The 21,298-nt window shown below is 46.5% G+C and overlaps 1 protein-coding gene across 1 annotated transcript in view; it reads right to left on the bottom strand.

The window, feature by feature from the left end:
* Window positions 1–19,257, bottom strand: part of SLC1A7 (solute carrier family 1 member 7) — a gene marked incomplete at its 5' end in the record, with an annotated part of 47,014 nt that extends 27,757 nt beyond the window's left edge. Inside the window, 2 exons of the mRNA XM_081056790.1 lie at window positions 12,425–12,504; window positions 19,081–19,257. Of these exons, the coding sequence (XP_080912916.1) occupies window positions 12,425–12,504; window positions 19,081–19,257 (257 nt within the window). The remainder of the gene's footprint in view (window positions 1–12,424; window positions 12,505–19,080) is intronic.
* Between the last annotated feature and the right edge of the window lie 2,041 nt (window positions 19,258–21,298).

Genomic DNA, 21,298 nt, shown 5'->3' with positions numbered 1-21,298 from the left:
CTTTCTGCCCTCTCCTTCCTGGTCGTTTTTATCAATGGCTTGGCCTAGGCCATTGACAGCATGTGGATCAGATTTGTGGAGGACAGGAAGCTGGGAGGAATAGCTAATGTGTTGGATGAGGGAGTTGGGACTAAGCAGACCCCAGCAGGCTGGGACCACGGGCCAATTCTGACATGATGAAACTGAACACGGACACATGTTGGGCCATACTCGGCTCCAGCAGCTCAGAGAGCACAAACTCTGGGATGGAAGAGGGAGGAGGAGGCTGAGCTGCAGCAGCACATGGGAAGGGGGCCTTTGAGGATTTGTTTGCTCCCACCTTGGTAGTCACCTGGCGGGGGGGCTGCCAAGGAGCTGGTAGGCCTCAGCCTATGAGGCCAGAAGCCTGGGGAATTTGTGAGGAGGACATAAACCTGCCCTGATATTGAGACCCCCTAGGAAAGGGACAGGGAAGGGAAGTGTGCGTCCCACAGAGGACAGCTGGGGTAGGTGGCAGGTGACAGCGAAGCAGGCCTGGGGGAAGCAGCTGAGGAAGCAGGGCTGTGGAGCCTGGGGCAGAGCAGACTTGGGAAACTCTGGGATTGATGAGGAAAGCCATGGGGAAGCAGTTCTCAGCTCAGCACCAGGAATAACTTTCCAGCAAACAGCTGTCCTGCCCTGGAAGGGACCACCTTGAGAAGTAGTGAGCTCCCAGTCACTGAGGTGTGCAAGCAACTTGCTCAAGTCACACAGTGAGTAAGTAGATTTGAACTCTGGTCTACTAGCATGACAACATCCTGGTATCGGGATGTTAGCGGCAAGAAGGCTCTCTAAGCCCTGTGGCCAAGTCCTTGGGCTCTGGCCTCGGCTGACCCAGTCAGGGAAGCTCTCCCAAGCTAGCCTCTGGGGTGCAGCTGCAAGGAGTCCTCCCGACAGGCAACCGGAAGGAGACATCTGGGGTCCATGGGAGTCCCCTCAGCTCTTCCAAGCATTATGGCTTACTTCTTTCCCCTGAGCAGATGACAGGCCCAGCAGCTGACAGCAAGTGCCACGTTAGTGCAGAATTATGCTTCCCAGATGGCTCTGCCACACCCCCACCCTCAAGCCAGCTCCTTCTAAGACATAAGGCAGGACGTCCAGATTCCCACTTGGCTAAAGTCTGGCTTATCTTCTCCCTTCCAAGGGCAGAAATTCCTCTGCTGCCTATGTTTGCACACCTCAGAGGATAGAGAACTCACTAACTTCACTGTGGGCTAGTTATGCTTGTTAGAAAGTCCTTCCTGGTGCCAGAATGAAACCTGTCTCTAGGGAAGAGAATTCCCCACATTGGGCCCAGCCCTGCCCTCTGGAGCCACACAGACAAAATCTTGTTGGTTCCACTTTAGATTCCAAGGGGGGAAGGTGGAGAGGGAGAAGGAGGAGTAGGGGACGGCACAGAGACAGGCTTGGGCTTGGGCGCACTGGCCCTGGCATCCCCAACTGCCCTCTGAAGCTCCCTCCTTCCCTGGCCCCTACGCACTGGGATGGTGCTTGATGGGGGCTTGCAAATAATAAGCTTGAACTGAATCAAAAGCAAAAGCTGGAGGAGCCATAGCTGCAGCCCTCAGAGAGCCCATGGTCTGACCATCGACCATTCTCAACCACTTTCCACCAGGAAGGCTGCATTCCCAAGGGTAATTAGGGTCAAGTTCAGTTCCCAACTCCACGTGAGCTGAACCCCTACCCCTTTCTTTCCCACGAGGCAATGAATGTCAGGTGTGAGGGAGTCAGAGCGTCCATTACTCTGCTCTACAGCTCCATGGTTAGGAGCTCCGCTCCAACAGGAAGAAAAGACACAACCCAGAGCCTATGGGAATACGATCTCTTATCTCCTCCTCCATCTGGGGGCTTCCTGGTGTCTACTCCCCCAAGGCTCCAGCTGGGCCAGCTGGAGTGAGGCCCTCTTAGGTCGAATGAGACCCCCTCCAGTGCAGAGTCTTCCAGTTCTCCATGGAGAAGAGTACAGGAGCTTTTTCAAAACCTCACCCACCTCCCTGGACTCAGATATGTTCCCAGCCTACTCCATGTTGAACACTTGTTTGGGGAGCTGTGGGGTCCCAAAACTGAATGAAATGGGTTTGTCGTCCTCAAGGAGCTTAGTCCAATGGGCGGATAAACCTGCAGTGGGACAACACAAAACCCTGGGTCAGGGCTGGGATAAGAGAGGCCAGAGGCAGGGTCTAGTCCAGCTTGGAATCACGCTAGGCTTCCCAGAGGAGGTGACTATTTAATGGATCCTTGAAGGATGAATAGGAAGTCTCTAACTGGAAGGGGGGAAGAATGGGAGTCTGTGATGGGTGATAAAACCTGGGAATATTTTGGAGTCACCAGGCTAATGGTCTGACCCCACTCACAGTCCACAGCTGGGCCATGTTTCCCTTCTTGATGAGTAAGGCAGTCAGCTGACTGGGCAAGAGGGCCAAAGACGGATCCCAGGGCTCCCATCAGAGAGGTCAGCAGAGTTCTGCTAAGAATAGTTGCCCCGTGGCTTGAGGGGCAGAGTCCAGAAGCACAGGCTGCCCCCCCTCCGCCTCCCCCACTCACTGTACGTCCTGGGCAGAACGGGGCAGCAGCCCCCCGCACACTGGCTCCCAAACCAGACTTTGACGGCTGCTTGGCCCAGGACCATATCCAATAAGTTAGAACGTGGGTGTTTGGGAGTTTTCTGCCAAACTAGAGTTCCTCAGGAAGGGGGAGAAGGGAGTGTTGGGTTTCTTTGGCCAAACATGACTTCCTGATTCTAAGAAAAATTAGTTCAAAATTCTTACAAGAAATAAAAAGGAAAACAATACACTCACAGGAACATACATACACACACATACACGCACACCAAAAACACACATGCAAAGACACACACCACACATTCACACACAAACCCACACACGCACTTGGATTTCTTTGTTAAGATATGGAGCTTACAAAACATTCTGCCATGTTCAGCCTCAGTGAATCACAAACACATGGATTCAGTTTTCCTTGAATGATGCCTGGTTTAAGAAACTGAAGAATGAGGAGAGAGGAGAGTTTGGCAAAAAGCAAGTGGAGAATTGGAGGCTCTAGCTAAATCCAGATGCTGGTTTGACCCACCCCTGGTTCCCTGTGTCACTCTGGTCTGGGGATGAGTGAAAACAAGGCTCAGTTGACTCCCCAAGTTTAGAAGCAAACTCCAGGCTTAGTGGAACCATCATGGGAAGGAAGAAAGGAAGGAAGGAAGGAAGGAAGGAAGGAAGGAAGGAAGGAAGGAAGGAAGGAAGGAAGGAAGGAAAGAAAGAGAAAAAAAGAGAAAGAAAGAAAGAGAAAAGAAAGCACCTGCTGGGAACTGGTTTGTAAATTTGCAGATGGCCTTCTGTCTATTTTAGGGCTGAGCCTAAAGGTGTGACAAATAACGGAACTTGAGGTAAATCTCGAGTCCTGGGGCACAGTGATTCTCCGACAGCATATCCAGCAGCAGCCTGTGTCTAGTGAAGGGAAAGGGGCTTTGCAGACCCTGCTCTAGCCCCTGAGTGGAAGAGTGAAACAGAATTATGAAGATGAGGGTGTGGCATGACAATTCTTCTGACATCATGTTAAATTTTTTAAAAAAGGAAGAAGAAGCAGATAGACTTATTTTTGCAGAAGTAACAGTAAGTATCCTCCAAGAACTTAAAGGAACAGAAAGTTGCCAATACTCTTCGGGTTAATCTATAAATGAAAAGCAAAAGGGATCGGAGTAGTGACAAATAATATTGTTGGAAGAAAATGGGAAAGGAAGGCTTCCAGGCCCAAACGCTTGACTTTTCTAAAGAAAAAAAGGTGTAATTAGCATGGGATCAGTCAGCATTGGAGCTGAGAATGGCAAGTCACTCAGCACCCATCCAAGAACCACCCATGGAAAAGGGACCCTTGTTCAAGGACATGACAATGCTATAGTGGGTCCTAACCATCAGGCTACTAGTTTCTATGTTAACGTAATGAGAGGCAGAATTTTCTAAATTTTGTTTGAGGCTTCTATGTTCATAGGTAGAGAGTAGCAAGTCTTGCAGCTGATTTTGTTTTTAGAAGAATTTTTCAAGTGGCAAATGTAAGGTAAGAAGGCACACGTTGTCCAGGGAAAGGGAGAGACTTTTGTAGTTTGATGGAAGCGTCCCTCCTTGAGACCTTAAGATCTACAGTTATGGAAAGGTGCACCAATTTGCACCAGAGGCCCAGGGACCTTCTGAGGGAAAAGAGATGAAGACCCCATCCCCTGCTCCCTATGATTTGAAGTTAAGGTCAGGGTATACTAGGGTGCCCGTAATCAAAGCCTGTTGGTACTAAAGCCCTCCCCACCCCACCCCAGGGCTAACTCACCAGGAGGGCAAAGAGACTCAGGGCTCAACCCCAGGGAGCTAAGCCCAGGGCATGCCTGAGGCTGCTTTGAGGAACAATGACTGAGCTCTTCGGTGGGATCTAGGAGCCAGAGCCAGGCATCCCAGGGCCTGGAGCAGGAATTTGCCCCTGCAAGGGGCTGTGTGCAGGCTGGAAACAGAGCATGCAGGGCCTGTGTTCAACAGCGACACCATGTGGAAGGAGCCAGGGCAACAGGGCTAGTGGCAATATCAAATGTTCCAGCTTGTTCCACTGAATGAAATAAGCTGATCTTGGCCTGAGGGGTGCAGGCCTCCTGCTTGTACAGAGAGGTAGGATTATATTCAGCATATTCAGTTCTCAAGTCAGTAAATGAGGCAAAAACTAAGTATAATTAAATTTACCCTTGAAGATCCCTTAAGTTGCCTGTAATGTTCAGGAGGTACAGTTTCATATAAATTCATTCAAGTCAGTTTCCTCCTAGTTTTGGATTGATGTTTCTTTAGGTGAATACCAGCTGAAGCAGTCCGCATACACTTAGAGGCCATGATGTAGAATAAAACCCAAACAACCCTCTTTCACTGCCTGGAATCACAATGGCTGCAGGGAAATACTCACACTTTGAGAGGTACATGGAAACTAGGACAGGCTAGTGCAAAGCAGACCCACCTCTCCTATGGTACTGTGGGGACAAAGCCCCAAAAAACAGTTTCCAGGCTCTCGGCCTCACATAGAAAGGTGCTGGCTCGGGTAGTAAATGGCCATCAACTGTGATCAGATGGCCAGCAGCTGTGGCTAGTTGGCCGTCAGCTGTAACCCGTAAGCCATTGGCCACTAATATAACTGCCGTGGCTATGCTAGCAGAAAAGATGGGGGCTAGCAAGAGTGGATTGCAGAGAGGCGGATGCCGCCGGTGAGACTATAGTGATATGATTCCCCTGCCTATGGCTCTGTGGGTGTTCCTGTTTGGCCTCACCATGTCCTGCATTCTTATGTGGGGAGCGGGAGCAGAGACCACGCCTGATGCCCTCCATGACAGGTACGCTCACTCGGGGCCATAGCTCTGAAGGGGGGAGCTCCTGCCTCCTTTAAATTATTTTTCTCTCTTTCCACAGCATATGTAATTGGATTTACTTAAATGCACATATGTTGGAACTCTACAGGTGGGGCCCCAGAAATAAACTGAAAATGTCAAACCTGGAGTCACACTGGTTATACAATTAATTAAATGGTCCTGCCGGGAAACAGATTTAACCAGTGGGTTCCCCAAGTGGTGAGCCTGCAGGGAGAAATGCTCTGGCCAGAGGCTGTGGGCATTTGTCCTCTTGGCAATTGATTTCTGTGAATGAATAAATTGGCATTTGGTTTATTTGGTCTCCTCTTGCCACCATCAGAGGATAGGCCTGACCAGTTCAGGGGCTCAGACGAGGTAGAGCTTCCAAACCAATCAGCCAAGGACCACACTCTGGGCCAGGTGAATTCACTAAAAATGACAAGAATAAACATTCATAGGAAAAAAGACAACAAGATCAGAATTAGGGTTGTGTGATGATAGGAAGATTTTTTTCTTTTCTGTTACCCAAAATGTTTATAATTTGCTTACCTAATTTTTTTAAAGTACAAAACATCTGTAAAAGATAACTCCTAACCATCCTCCAGGGTCAGTTCAAATGCTGGTCATGAAACTTCCCTGAATTCTGCTTCAACTGCTCTTCCACTGTTGTTTAGTCATTTAATATGCATTTATTAGGCACCTACTATATACCAGACCCTGTGATGTTCCTGTGAAAGAGAGAAATTCATATTCTTCAGAATTCTGTTTATGGTAAGGGAGTTGTCCTGGTTCATAAGAAATTCCTTGATGAGCCACTTGGACCAGAAGCTGAGCAGCACCTCCACCCTACCCCATGCCAGAAACAGGGTATAAGTGGAGGTTCCTTTTGAAAGACAAGGACAGGATTTATGGCTGGTCTTGGAATAAAAGTACAGAGAAGAAAGGTGCAGGGAGAGAGAGAGAAAGAGGTGGACAAACCCTAACGTGACCCTCCGTGATCCACACCCTTGTATAATCCCCATCCTTGAGTGCGGGTACAATCTGTGACTTACTTCTGACTAATAAAACATGGCAAAGGCAATAGGAGGTCACGCCTATGACTATATTGTATGAGACTCTGTCATAGATAACTGGAGAGTGACGGATCATCCTCCTGGCCTTGACCGAGCAAAGATCTATGTTGGGAACTGGCTCTGGAGAGGGCTGGAGGCAGGGACCTGCAGGTGGCCTCTAGGACCTGAGGGTGGCCTCCAGCTGATGGCCTTTAAGAAGCCAGGCCCTCAGACAAATAGCCACAAGGAAAGGAATTCTTCCCTGGCCAAGCCTTCAAATGAGAACACAGCCCAGCTGACTTTGATTGCAGCCTCGTGAGATACCAAGTGGAGAATCCAACTAAGCCCTACCTGGGCTTCTAACCCATTGAAACTGGTAGATAATAAATGGATGTTGTGTTAGGTCACTAAGTTTGTGGTAATTTATTACCCAGCAATAGATAACTAATGAGAGAGAGAGAGAGAGAGAGAGAGAGAAAGAGAGAGAGAGAGAGAGAGAGAGGGAACCAAGCGACAGCTGAAGGGATAATTCCTCAGTGTGATCTTGCTCCCAACTGTCAATGAAGTTACAGGACTTAACAACCACTTGAAGCAAGGGATATGTGTGTACCGGTGACGGCTGTACCTCATGACTTGTTGTAGGAATGTGAGGACAGAGAAAAGCAAGAGACAGTAAGCACTGGGAATTCATGGAAAAATAGGAGGTTTCACCAGTCATGGTATGGGGAATGGCTCTGGGCATTGGTGTGTGATGGGATATGAGTAGGACCTGGTGCGTGCCCCTGCAAAGGCTGTCGTGAACACAGATGTGTGGGACTCGGAGGGAGGAGTGCTCGTGCGGATCTATATTAGCACCCAAGTGTGCCGAGTCAGTGGACACTTTCTAGAGAAATGACCCGTACGCTGCAGTGCTAAGTAATAGTATGAAGGAGGAGGAGGTCGCCCCAAGGGGCTGCCTGCTGACAGCAGAAGCACAGGAGGAGGGGTTCATGAAACTTCTCATTTGGGCCTTGGAGAAGCCTGGTCAATCTGACGTCCGTAGTATGTCAGGAGCCATGCTGGGTGCTTCAAGTACATTATCTTATTTCATTCTCAGAATAACCCTGCGAGGGAGGGAGGTGTCCTTCCCATTTTACAGATAAGGTCACTGAGGCTCCCATGCTAAGACACTTCGTTAAGTTCATACATCTATCTGGTGAGTGACTCCAAAACACCTGTTCTTACCCAGGAGCCTCTTGCAGATTCCCTTATTGTGACTTAAAGAGTCCCAACTGGCCAAGGGTAGGTTGCATTCAGCTGCACTGTGGCAGGCCTGTCTGTGGTGGAGGTCGGGGGGCTCAGGTTTGGTGCCGGTTTGGCATGGATTCTAGAGAAAAGCGAGCCAAGAGCTGGAAAGTGCCAGATTATGGGAAGAGTGATTGAACTGGGCTCCAATCCAGGCCAGCTGGCCCCATCTTCCTCCCACTGGGCCTCCTGTCTGTGGAACAAACTGTCTCTGTGACTGTCTCCCTGCCAGATGGTGAGACCCTCCCAGGCAGGCACAGGGTCTTTTCACCCCTTGTATCAACCTCCACCATTACCACCCAGACTTCATTACATCTTTTCATCTCTCTTTGCTTGTCTGTTAGATTTCCATTTCCTCAAAAATCTGTTACGCTGACTGCCAGGTAGAGGTTAGTGTGAGTGACAAGGGGAAAATGAACCTGAGCCCCTCCTAGCATCTTACATAAAAATACAGCGATGTACATGACCCTTCTCCCTGGAGGCGTTATGATGACTGGTCCTACCCCTTGGCAGGGCACTTCTTGTTCAGTGACATGAATGGCTAGTCCAAATAAAAATGCTAATTTATTTCTATGTCACTGCTGTACAAAGAAAGGTGTCAGTACGCCATAATGTGGTACGCCAGCTGTGACTGCAAAATTCATTTAACGAACCATACTGAGTACATCCAGGGTTACAAGCAGCATCAGTCGTGGGGACAGGGCTTCACCAATAGTTATTAATAAATGAAGAGCTGGGAGCATTTCACAGACAGAAACTTGAGCTAGGTCTTGAACATAGAGTGGGACTTAACTAAGAGGAGAAGAGGGCATTTGTGGAAGGGGGAACGGCATGAGCAAAGGCGTGGAGGTAGAGAAGTTTATGGCATGCTTAGGAACTAATGAGACGACCAGCCTGCTTTTAGGGATCTGGCATAGAGATGGGGTGGCGGGTTCTTCTGAAAAAGAAGTTAGAGAATTTAGAGTCATGAATGCCAGGCTTTGGGGCCCAGACTTGCAGGTTGTTGGAACTAGAAGAAATGTGCCTTAATGTGTGTCCTCCTACTGCCTTGGAATGATTACACTGCAGAAAACCCCTGTCTCCTGGGGTTATATCTTGGAGCCCCTGGGGACAGAGGAACAGCAGCCAGGCCCTTTAGCTCCAGCCAGAAGGCCTGATCCCAAGACATCAGGTAATTTTTTTTTTTTTTTTTTTTTTACCATTAGAACAATTCTGGTGTTTATTTTATAACAAACCCCTGCTTGGTCCCCTTGGCAGTTCTGGTTCAGTAAGCCCAGTCTGCCATCTGAATTTTCAAAGCAGCTTTGGTGATCTTGCTCAGCCCCAAGTGACAATCCCCACACCAGAGTTGCTGCTCCTTGAGGACCAGAATGCCCGGCCCTGGGCTGGCCAGAGCAAGAGCTCAGGGAACTGTGGGTGATGGATGGATGGGTGGATTATGGACCAGTTGAAACTAAAGGAAGGAAGGTTCAGGGATGGAGGCGATTGGGGCTCAGAAATGGGTCATTTTTTCCCCCCCAAGAAAGTTTAATTCTCCCTTAGCAGGAAAAATTTAAAGCACTGCCATTTTTCAATGACACGGTTGCTCTACCCACAGCCCGAACTGTATAATAAACAAATGACATGTATGAACATACACTGGCTTTTCTCAAGTTAATATCACATTCCATTTCCAGCCAAGACCAAGTGCTTTAGTCTGGTGGAAAGAGGCCAGGACTATGAGAGCCAGGACTCGGAGAGCTGGACGGGCCCTTTGTGACAAGGTCAACTAGGTAAACCAAGGCGCAGGGCAAAGGTGACTTAGCCAAGATCACATGATGATTTGTGTTGGAAGCAGGTCTGGGGCCCAGGCCTCTAACTCTCTGACTCCAGGAATTTTTTTAAGTTAAACGACTTGCCCCAGGTCACACAGCTAGGAAATGGCAGGGCAGGATGGGAACCCAGGTCTGTGTGACTGCAGGGTCCACAAAAGGGCCTCTATCTTTAAGGGCTTTCTGTTCTGAGTAAGAGGTGATACCCTGGCAGTAGGATGGTCAGCAGTAAAGGATGGGAAAGCTGCCCAACAAGAGTCCAGTGCTTTATTTTGTAATAAAACTGAGGGAAAAAAAGTGAAAAAAGTCCTGTGTTTTTTCCATCGATGCACTTATTTAGCTGCTGTGTAATTGTCTATTTTCTCATCAGTCTCCCTCACAGCCTATGGACTCCTCAGGGACAGAAACACATCTTTATATCTGTCACACCCAGTATAAGGACAAGTACCCAGAAAGCACAATGCATGATTGTTGAATTCATTAATTCACTTGACACGTATGAATGAGTACCTACTGTGTGCCAGGCACTTGGCTAGGTCTAAAGTGGAACCTCAACAGAATATCATCTCTGCTTTTACAGAGTTTATGGTCCAGTGAAAGATAAGGAAACCATTCAATAATTTAATTCATATAGCATAACAATGTATAATAAGTGCTGTATGGAACAAGGAACAGGGCATACGGAGGAAGAGTAAAGGTGGTGGTGAAGGGGTGGGGAGGGCCTTTCTAAAGAGGCAGCATGGAGGCTGAGATCTAAAGGAAGAGGAGGAAGAGGCAGAAAGCATTGGGGAAGCATGTTCCAGTCAGAAGGAACAGCACGTGTGGAGACCTTGAGATGGGGAAGGGTTTGGTCTGCCACGGAAACTAAAAGGCCACTGGGACTGGAGTGAGTGAGGCATGAAATGACGTGAGGCAGAGGCTGGAGAGGGTAATGCAGGGCGGCCTTCTAACTCAGGTTAAGGATGTGAGGGTTTATTCTAAAAGCCATGGAAGCCACTGAAGGGTTTTCGGTAAATAAGTGATATGGCTCAGTCAGCTTTTCACAAAATCATTCTGCCCACTGTGTGGAGAATGCATCGGAGGGGAACAAGAACCGACGTGAGACCAGTGAGGTTACTGGGGTGTCAGACCTGCATGGTGGGGATGAAGCTGCGTTCTAGTTAGGAGGAAGAATCTGGAGTTGCTGATGGACTGGCCTTGGTGCAAAGGGAATAAGCAAGGAGTCTTGAATAACTAGTAGATGGAGCTGCTATTTACTGACAAACAGAAAACAGAAGAAGGAACTAGGTTGCTAAATAAAATCTCAAGGTGGTTATGCTAAATTTGAAATGCTTGTGAAACACCCAGTGGAGATGTCAAGTAATAGTTTGAGTGTGGAGCTAAGAGGCGAAGCCCTGGAGGGAGATGTATGTTGGGGAGAGTTGGACTTGTAGTGGGCATTAAAGCCCTGAGGACAGATGAGAAAAGGCCTGAGAAATTGCAACATTTAGAGAGTGAATAGAGAGAGTGGGATGGAGGGGCAGAGGGCAGGCAAAGAGCCAGGAGAGTGTAAGGCAATAAGAAAGAGTATTTCAGGAGGAAAGAGTGATTAGAGGCTGTACCAAGTGTATCAACTGCTGTGGAAAGGTCACGTAGAGCAACAACCGAGAATGTCGTTTGGATTTAGCAACATGGGGGCCACTGGTGACCGTGACAGATTCACGGACCCAGTGAATGATTCAGGAGATGTATAAAGAGGAGACAACAACCTGAATGGGTTGAGAAATCAGGGAAAGCTGCCAGAGGGAGGTGGCATTTCAGTAGAACCTTGAAGTCTGAGTCCTGAGAGACCTAAATGCTGCCTACAAGAAGCTGAGCTATGTTTGACAAGGCCACCCTGCAAGGAGCAGAAAGTGCCATTAACTGGCCTCCCAGCCTGGGGAGCACTATCTCCAGGACACTAGAGGGAAATGTGGAGGAGCTGGCTCACTCCTCAGTAGCAGGGAGGCTGACAACCCTGCCCCAGGGGACAGAGCCCATTATGCCCCCCACCTCCACCCACAGGATTCACTTCCCTCCCTGTAGAGAAGTCCTGGGAGGTAAGGATTCTAAACCTATGGCCTCAGAGCAAAGGGCTCTTAGACACCATCTGGAACAGCCAGTTCACTACACATCTGGAAAATCTGAGACCTAGAGAGGGGCAGGGGCTTGCCCAAGGTCACACAGCACGTCAGTATAAAGACCAGGTGATCTCCAACAATTTCTGATGGCTATCGCTCTAGTGGGTGAAGTCTCAATTCTTTAGCCTAGCACTCAAGGTCTTTCATGATTGAGCAAGAATCCATCCTCCAACTTCATCTCCCACCATCTTTCCCTCACACCCTATTATCCAGCCCCCTGAATATTCGGCACATCCAAATATATAGCCTCCTGTAATCCTCACGACAATGCTTGGGGGTAGGTGTTGTTCCCATTTTACAGATGAAAAAACTGAGGCTCAGAGAAGTTTGATAACCTGTCCAAGGTTGCACAGCCAGTGCAGTACACTGCTGAGCCAGGACATCATCTCATGAGTGTCTCCAAAGTCATCTTTTCCTCACATCCTGCTGCACTCAGCATAGAGCCCCTCCTTTGGAAAGCAATCCCTGAACCCCCGGCCCCGAGCTACTTTGGAGTCAGGTCCCTTCCTATGACTCCAAATCACTTGTTCAAGTGACTAAAACGTTCATTGAATGGGACTCAGATAACTGGTGCCACTGAGTAACACAGACTCCAGCAGCCCATAAAGGCTGCTCCCAGGCTTGCATCCACCCCCAACAGGAGCAGGGCACGGACAGAACCTGTACAGAATCCTCTTCCCACCTCACCCAGACCTCCCAGCCAGATACCCTGCCCCTCACCTGGAGACCACCAGCGGCAGGATCAGCATCTTCAACATCCTCATCAGGAGCTCTCCAGGGAACTGGAAGTAACTAATTTCCTGAAAACACAGCAAGAGCTTGGGTTACAGTAGGCAGTGCGGACTTCACAGCTGCTCAGTCCTTTATGACCTCCAGACACTATTTCGTCTGCACTCTCCTACCTAGCATATAGACAACAGAATCTTGGAGAAAGCACTGGCTTTTGGAGCTAACCAAACATGGGTTCTGATCTTGTCCCCCTACCCATAACTACTGTGTTTCCCTGAAAATAAGACCTAGCCAGACAATCAGCTTTAATGTGTCTTTTGGAGCAAAAATTAATATAAGACCCGGTCTTATCTTATCCTATATTATACTATATTATATTGTATTATAAGACCTGGTCTTATATTATAGTAAAATAAGACTGGGTCTTATATTAATTTTTGCTCCAACAGACACATTAGAGCTGATTGTCCGGCTAGGTCTTATTTTCCAGGAAACATGGTAGCTGTGTTGCCTTAAGCAAGTTACTCCATCTCTCTGAGTTTTTCTCACCTGTAACATAAGGGTCATAACCACTTCATAGGGTCATTGGGAGGCTTAAATGAGAGGATGCAGATAAAGCACTTGGCAGAGCACCTGGTTGAGAATAAATGTTCAGTAATCACAGTAAATAACAGCTCTCCCCCACCTCTGCACCCTTCACTAGCCTATCCTTGGTATAAATCTGTCTCATGTAGCAGGTGGTAAGTGACTAAAGGACAGAGTTGTATACTGTTCACATATTCGTTCAACCTATACTGTGCCAGGCATCATACTGGATACCCCAAAGTGAACTAGACATGGTCCCTGCCCAGGAGAAGTTCTCAGTCTAGTTTATAAAGAGACTGACTCATAAACAGACCGTGCCATTCTTGAATCAGTTTCTAGCCATATTAGGTCCATTCCGTAGCGCGCCCCCACCCTCTCCACAGATTTTTACCAGCCCTTCACAGCAGGTCTCATTTAAAATGCTGAAAGAGAATCAGGTTGGGCTGATGAGACACCATTCCGTATAAAGAGCCCTTACTGGACAGAGACCTTACACTGGGCTTCCTCATGGGCTGCTGGTTCCAGCCTAACCATGGGGACTTGGATTAGGGCGCTAAATCCTTAGCCAATCAACTGTCTGCAGAGTAATCCATCACATGGCCGAAACTGACAACTGAAGTGGAAGGCACCACTAAGCCCAGTAAAATTTAAATTTCAGACAAACAACAAATATTTGCTCTTTACTTATATTAAACAGTATTTCTTGTTTATCTGAAATTCAAATTCAACCGGGTGTGCTGTTTTTAAATTTAATTTAATTTAATTCAGTGTTGCTGTTTCTGGCAACCGTAGCTTGAGGCCACTTTCCTCAGAGGGTAAGGTTGTGGGTGAGGCCAGTCCATGGACTTTCAAATACCACCCAAGTTAAAGTTTTGTACTTGCAGCTATCTTCTTTTTTTTTTTTTTTTTAAACCAAAGCCAAACATAACACTTGGTTAATGGACTGATATTTGAAAAGTCCCAAATCATAGAATTTTGGTGCAGAGAAGTGGTTTTAAAAATCTTCTAGCTCAGCTGACTCATTTTGTAGATGAGGAAACTGAGCCAGAAAGGGAGGTGACTTGCCCCACACACTGAGTTAGCAACAGTGCAGGGCAGGAAATCAGGCCTCCTCGCCCCCCTCTCCTGCCATTTACAATACACAAAAAAATCTACTTTTAAAAATATACCTACCATACTATGTATTTTTAATTAATTTTAATCGATGTGTATACTTTTTAATTTAAATAGCACTATGCTGATAAAAAGGCAGCCCCTTCCTCACTCATCTCTATCCCCACGCCAACTTTCCAGGAGTTGACATCCTAACTCCTCTAGCTGTTTCCCTTAGTGTTATTAGTTCTAAATACTATGGTTCTAATACTATTTCTAGATATATCTTTTTGTAATATATCTATTAACTTCCCTGCCATGACAGATGAAGACTCCATTCCCTTTTTCCTCCTACCATTTCACCACTGTACCAATTTTGATTAGATTAAAAGTCAAGGTTTATAATATTTTGATCATAAAATATTGTCCACTCTTGAGCCAAGTAAAATACTACAACCATGCCTCCTTTTCATACAACCTTCATTTTTTTTTCCTTGAAGTTAATAATTGACTGATTTTTCCTTTGCCTTGTTTTCTATGGACCACTCACTAATTTCTTCCAAATGCTTTAACATCTCCTTTGAAATGCCTAACAATAGTGTTTTTTATATACTCATACACATCAGTTCCATTTTATCTCCTCTGAGACCTCAGTCTAAGATCTCCATCTTTCTGTTCAGTTTGGACAGATTGCTGTCTAGGCCCAGTGGTTGTCCCAGATCTCCTCTTTGCTGTTATTCTGGAACTTTCTCCTGTATAGTATCCCTTCTTGCCCGGATCCCTTGTCTTCTTGTTTTGCTGGAACATCTCTTTTGGTAGCTTCCACAGTAAGGGTGAATGGGAGATAAACTTCTGAGTCCTTACATAAGTAAAAATGTATTTATTCTACACTTAACCTCTGATAATAGTGTGGCTATACTATATAAGATTCTTAGTTTAAAAGAATTTTCCCTCTACATGTCAAAGGCATCTCCCCTTGTCTTCTAGAATTTAGTGTTGCTTAAGATGTTTGGAGCCATTCTTACTTCCTGTTCTTTACATGAGACTTGTTTTATTCTCTCAGAACCATTTAAGAATCATGTGTTTATCTCCCATTTTCTATAATTTTCATTGTGATATAACATGGTATTTCCTCTCTCTCTCTCTCTCTCTCTCTCTCTCTCTCTCTCTCTCTCTCTCTGTCTCTCTCTCTCTCTCTCTCTTTCTCTCTCTCCCTCTCTCTCTTTCTCTTTTCCTCTCTCTCTCTTAAAATTTGCAGTGCTATGCATAGATTTCATTGCTGAGAACTTTCTTGTCTTCCCTGTGAATTTTTTATCTCCATTTTTTTTCTGTTAGCTTTCTCTAAAACTCTCATTAGAGAGTTGGATGATGGACATTCTAATTTTCTTATATTTTCTTTTTCCATCTTCATCTCTTTTTGTTTTACTTTTTGAGAGATTTCAGCAACTTTATCCCAGCTATTGATGTTTTTACTTTAGCTTACCTATTTTTAATTTCCAAAAGCTCTTTCTTGTTCTCGGGTTGTTTCTTCTTTTTGCATTCCATTAAATTTTATAGTCACTATACCGTTTCTCATATCTTTGAAGAACTTAAGAAAAAAATTTAAAAGTTTTCTTCTACCTCTTGCATTGTCTCTGCTTCATTAGAGACCCTCTTTTCTGTTTGTTTAGTCTCTGTCTTTTACATTAGAAGCTTTGACTTTGGCTTTCTGCTCATATATAAGTGTGAGACATTAAAATTCTGTGTACATGAGTGGAACTTGTCAACTGATGGCTCCTCAAAGAAGGGTGATGGTTGATGATCTGTTTTTTTTTCCACTGGGGGTAGGGTGAGATAGGGGAAGAATCTCCTTTACATCAGAATTTGGAGATCTTTTCTTTGAGGCTTCAGTGAGAGAAATCTCTTCCTACCTCTGACTGGGTGGTGCGGCTGTGCTTAAGCCCAGCGGACAGCCATCTTATGGGGATCCCACACTCAGAACACAAATGTCCACTAATTCATTTACAGCTGAGCCTCACCACCTTCCCTCTCCCAACACACACAGGTGGGCCTAACATCCTTAAGTCAAGCTTCTCTGGTTCCTTGGGGCATGCAGTGGGGTAGAGGTGGATGAATGAGGAGTCCGCTGATTACATGAACTGGAAGGGACCTAGGGGTCTAACTGCTCCAGTTGCAAAGTTCTGACCAATGTCTCTGGTCTCAACTCTATGCTTCACGCCCCCCCTCCTGCCACACCTGCACCTTCAAGACCAGAGATTTTGTGGAGTTCTCCAAGACGAACTAATGTGGTGTGTACTTCTATAGACACAGATTTTAGCTTTTAGTGCTGTCCTAGATGAGATCATTCAACTCTATCCACTTCCCATTTTGCCTAATGTATCGTAGTCATTTGACTTTTCTCAACTGTCTTCTTTTATATTGTCTTTGTTCTTGGGAGTCCGTATCTTTTTTCCACTACAATTTTGGTGAATTCCAGGAAAGAAAGGAAAATGGGTACAATTGTAAATTCACCACGGTTTAACTAGAACTCTCAAAATGACCTATATGTTTAAATGCGATGCTGATTTCAAAAAAAAAAAAAAAAAATCCAAGTCTTGTGATTTTGTAAGTTCTTTTCTCAAATAGGACATTCTACCATTTTGCAAATTGTTTATGATTTTTGCTTGTTGCGTAATCTCACAAAATAAGAAGGGTTTGGTTTCTGAGTCACAGGCAGAGATCAAACAAACAACTCCTGGATTTCAAAGTAAGATGCAGAAAAAGCCAACTCCTGCCAAATAATTGTTCTAAGACTCCACATCCTTCAGTTTGTCTGGCAGTTTGGTTAATCCAGACGGGAACACATTTGAATTTCCAAACAGATGGGGAAGGCAGCTTTTGGGGAAGGAGGCCCCAGATGAGTTTGGCTTTTAATAACAGGCATTCCAATTTGTTTTCACAACATAATCTTCTTGCAGGAAATATATTTTTGTTGTTGAGGAAAATTAAAGAAAGTAGATAGCAGATTGTTTGTGTCGTTGCCAGTTTAATTCAGCTGTTGAGGGTTCTCTCTGTGACAAGCACTGAACTAGGCTCCCATTTTGTTTCAATAAAGCCCATGTGTTATTCAGCAAGTCGAAGTCTGATGGGAGAAATAGACTCCTACACAAATGGCTCTGAAGCAAGACAGCCAGCAGCTGGTTACAGTGGAGGATGAGCGCGGGCTGAGTATGGGAGAGTATTATTTCAGATATGTGTAGGTCTGGAAGAATTTTTGTATGATACGGAATAGGAGATGGTCTCGATGAAGGTGGGGCTTGGGCAGGTAGCTAAGAGATGGAGGAGGAAAGTAACATTCACTAAGAACCCACTATATATATGCCAGGCACTGATGAGTCCTTGTTTACTCCTCACAACAATTCTAGTGCCCCCGCCCACAACTCTATTTTTCAGATAAGAAAATTGACGCCCAGAAAAAAGATAGGATTTTGCATAGGGCCGCTCAGCCACTTACTAGTAGAGTCAAAGTTCAGGGTTCCTTTGCCTCCAGAGTCCATGCTTTTCCCTAAATAACCGATCATGGTAACTTACCAGTGTTACTATAGTAATAGTAGCTCAATTCCCAGGGAGGGGGTGTTTTGCTTTTAATGGAAGACAAAATCTGATGCCTTGAACTTTAGTTGTAGAGTTCATATTAGATATCAATGAACTACAGGAAGAGAAATTTTCTGAACTAGGGAATTTTTCAGGAGCCCATTGGCAAAGACTCTCTCCTTGACCAAACTTTAGACAGGATACTCCGAGTCCTCTTTCTAATTAGGCCTCATCCTTGGGAACTGTCTTCAACCTGCCTAGCCCAGTTGTAGCAAAAATCCTGCTAAGTCAGTTTAGTGAGAATCCCCCACTCAGCCTTCAACCAGAATCCTGTAATTTTTCTCTCAGTTGATCCCCTCACTATGCTCATTGGCTATAAATCCCAAACTGTCTTTGTTGTATTCGGAGTTAAGCCTGATCTCTCTCCCATATTATAGTCTCGACACCTACACACTATCACAATAGTCCTGACAGTCTTCTTTACTGTTTTAACAAGTATTAGAATAACTTTTTTAGCACCCTGTGAGTGCCCCTCCTCTCCTGTAGGAGATGGGTACTCAGAGGGAAAAGGGTCCTCTCCAAGGCAAGGCATCTTTGCCCTTGCAGGTACATAGGCCAGAACCCTGGGGATTTGCCTCGCTTCCCTGTCCCCCAACCCCACATCCAATCAGCCACCACATCCTGAATTTTGGAAACAGTTCTCATATCTGTCCCATTAATCCCTATTGTTAAGTGTCACCCCTGCAGCTGCCTCGTCACTTGGCCCCCAGCCTGTCCCACCACCACCCTATCCTTCACTAAGCACCAGAGGGATCTCTCCATGCTCAGATCTGACCATATTAGTCCCCTGCTCAGAGCTCACGGCTGCCTCAGGTGCATGCGTGGTGATGGGATATGGAGGCCTGATGGTCCCTGTCCTCCAGCCCCTGCTTCACGGTGTACGTTCCAGCTCCTGTAAACAGCTTGCTCCAAGTCTTTCCTGCTGCTGTGCTTTGCTCCTGCTGTCACCTCTGCCTAGAATACTCTTTCTGGGTTTCTATTTATACAAGCTGCTTTAGGAGGTGTTGTCTGATGCCCACTTCGCACTTTTACAGGACCCCATTCTTCCCCGTCACACAGCTCTTAGCCCTGTGGTTATTCTAATGAAGAATCCTTGCCTCTCATTCACCTGGTGATGCCTATTCGAAACTATTTCCTCAGCCATTTTATTGCATGTCACTCTAGTTCTGTGATGTATTTTTCACACCCATTTTACAGATGACAGAACTGGGATCCAGAGAGGTAAAGTGACACTGTCATATCATCAGGGAGTCATGGAGAGGGAATGTAACCCCCAGATTCCTCAAGCCCACACACCCCTCCTACAGGGGGACCCTGTGATGCCCCAGGTGGCTGACCTGTGGTGAGAGGCGTCGGGTCCTCAGGAAGAAGCCAAGGAGGCAGCCCACAGTGACAGATAGCACAGACAGGATAAGCAGTCCATTCCTCTTGCACGCATCCCTCCCTCGTGCCAGGACGGCACCTGGCACCATGGTGAGCCCAGCCTGCTGGCACGGGGCACAGCACCATTCCATGCACGTGAGGTCAGAAGGGGGCACAGGGTCCTAGCTGGAGGCTTTGGCTCCTCAGCAGGCAGGTGGTCAGGGTTGCTAAGCACCAGTTGCCAGCCAGACAGCCATGGCCTGCGTGGCTGCCCCAGAGGGAAGCCACAATCCTATTACCAGCTACGTCATTAAGAGCCAGGAGCAGATTAGGGCCTGGGAAATTAGAGCAGGCCACGTGGTCTGGGGGCTCAGACCTCAAAGTCAAGTGCTCCTCTTAAGCAGGGGACGAGACCAGGGCTGGTGGGAAGAACAAGAGGAACATTTGCTTGGCTGTTTTGATTTTTACCCCCACTTCATTCCAGAAAGAATTGAAGGCAAGACAATAAGATACTAGTTTGTAGCCAATTAATTGCTAATATTAATTAAGCATTTAATATGCACCAGGTGCTGTTCTAGAAGCACATTACTTGTATTAGCACTTTTAATCATAACATCAATCCCAAGAAGTACTATAAGTATCATTTTACAGGTGAAGAAATTGAGTAAAAGAGAAGTTGAATAACAAGTATGTGCTGTGTGCCAGGCCTGCTCTAGTTGCCTTATCTGTGCAAATAACAGGGAATCATCCTGACAACCTAGGATTCCAACCTTCATTTTACCGACAGGGAGACTGAGACCCCAGGAGCCAGAGTCCCTGGGCCAAAGTCACAGAGCTTGCAAGAAGCAGAGTGGAATTTAGGCCTGTGTCGGTTTGGTTTCCACCACATGCACCGGTGGATGGGCTCAAAGGTGCTTAGCCTTTGAATTGTGGGAAATTTAGGATTTGAGTCAGTGGACCTGAGTTCCAACTTGGGCCCTGCCACACTCTGTGGTGGGTTTCCTTCAGGGCTGCTTTAAGCCTAAAGCTGGGACCCCTATGGGTTCTCAGGGCCTTTTATTTTTAAAGATGACAGAGCCCAAGTGACCTACATTCAAGTCCCAGCTCTGCCACTTACTAGTTGTGTGAACCTAGCTAAGCCATTTAAGCTCACTGTGCCTCAGTTTCCCCATCTATAAAACAGACGTAATATAATAATATAGCATTTACTTTATTAGGGCTGGTGCAACACCCCATCCAGAGACTATTTGTGAAAGCAATGGTGAACTATAAAGTGTTGAACAGGGATTATCATCTACATTTAGCATTTTTAGAGAACGGTTTTCTTTTTGCTATTTCTTGTGGCCTGGCCTGCCCTTTAAAGCCAGAGGGAATTAACTCTTGTCTATTTCACCAGGAATCTGTAATCTCATTAGGGGCAGTCAGGCCAGGTGGCAGCAGGGAGCAGCCTGTTTGTGGTGTGTATGCTGGGTGTGCACAAGGGCTGCCTCCCCTGACAAAGGGGAGGGTGTGGAGGATGGAGAGGACCAGGGCCCAAGGAACTGCTGGGGGTCCAGGTGGAGGGCACCGGGGTACAGCCCTAAAGCCATGGGCAGAGCTCCAACTGGCAGGGGACCCTCAGGTTCCAGTCTCGATTTAACCAGCTTTGTGACTCTGCCCTCTGGGCCTTAGTCTTGCTCTTCGTAGAACGAGAGAAACCAGGTAGGTGCTTTTGGGTAGGTGGTTTCTAAGGACCCCTCAGTTCAACAAGCAACCTTCAAAAGCCCAGCTCTTTGCCAGTTGCTTTGGGGATGTGGGTATGGGCTAGATACAAGTCTGAGAGTTTTATTTTTTTCCTTTAATTCCAACTCTTAAAACCAAGAATTTCCTGACATACCTTCAACTCCAACAAATACCCGTTTTCCAATTAACCAAGTGGTTTAGTTACTGTCTAGAAGAGACATTCTGAGTGGATATTTGGGTTTGCGTTTAGATCAATGTCCAGGCCTGGCCTTTAGCTATCCCATGCAGTAGGTTAGTCTTGCTTTCCACTTCAGCTCCAAGACTCATTCCCGTGGTGCCCCCACAACTGTTCTGCCTCCTGTCCCTCCCCCTCCAACACTACCACCACCTGCCTCCCAGACTCCAGGCCTTTCTTTCTGTTGCCCCCACTGTCTTCAACAGGGGAAATTACAACTCATTTAGCACCATCTC

This window comes from Rhinolophus hipposideros (genome assembly GCF_964194185.1).
Source record: "Rhinolophus hipposideros genome assembly, chromosome: 8".
Lineage (NCBI taxonomy): Eukaryota > Metazoa > Chordata > Mammalia > Chiroptera > Rhinolophidae > Rhinolophus > Rhinolophus hipposideros.
Note: the sequence above shows the minus strand (reverse complement) of the source record. Positions and strands in the feature narration are given on the sequence as shown.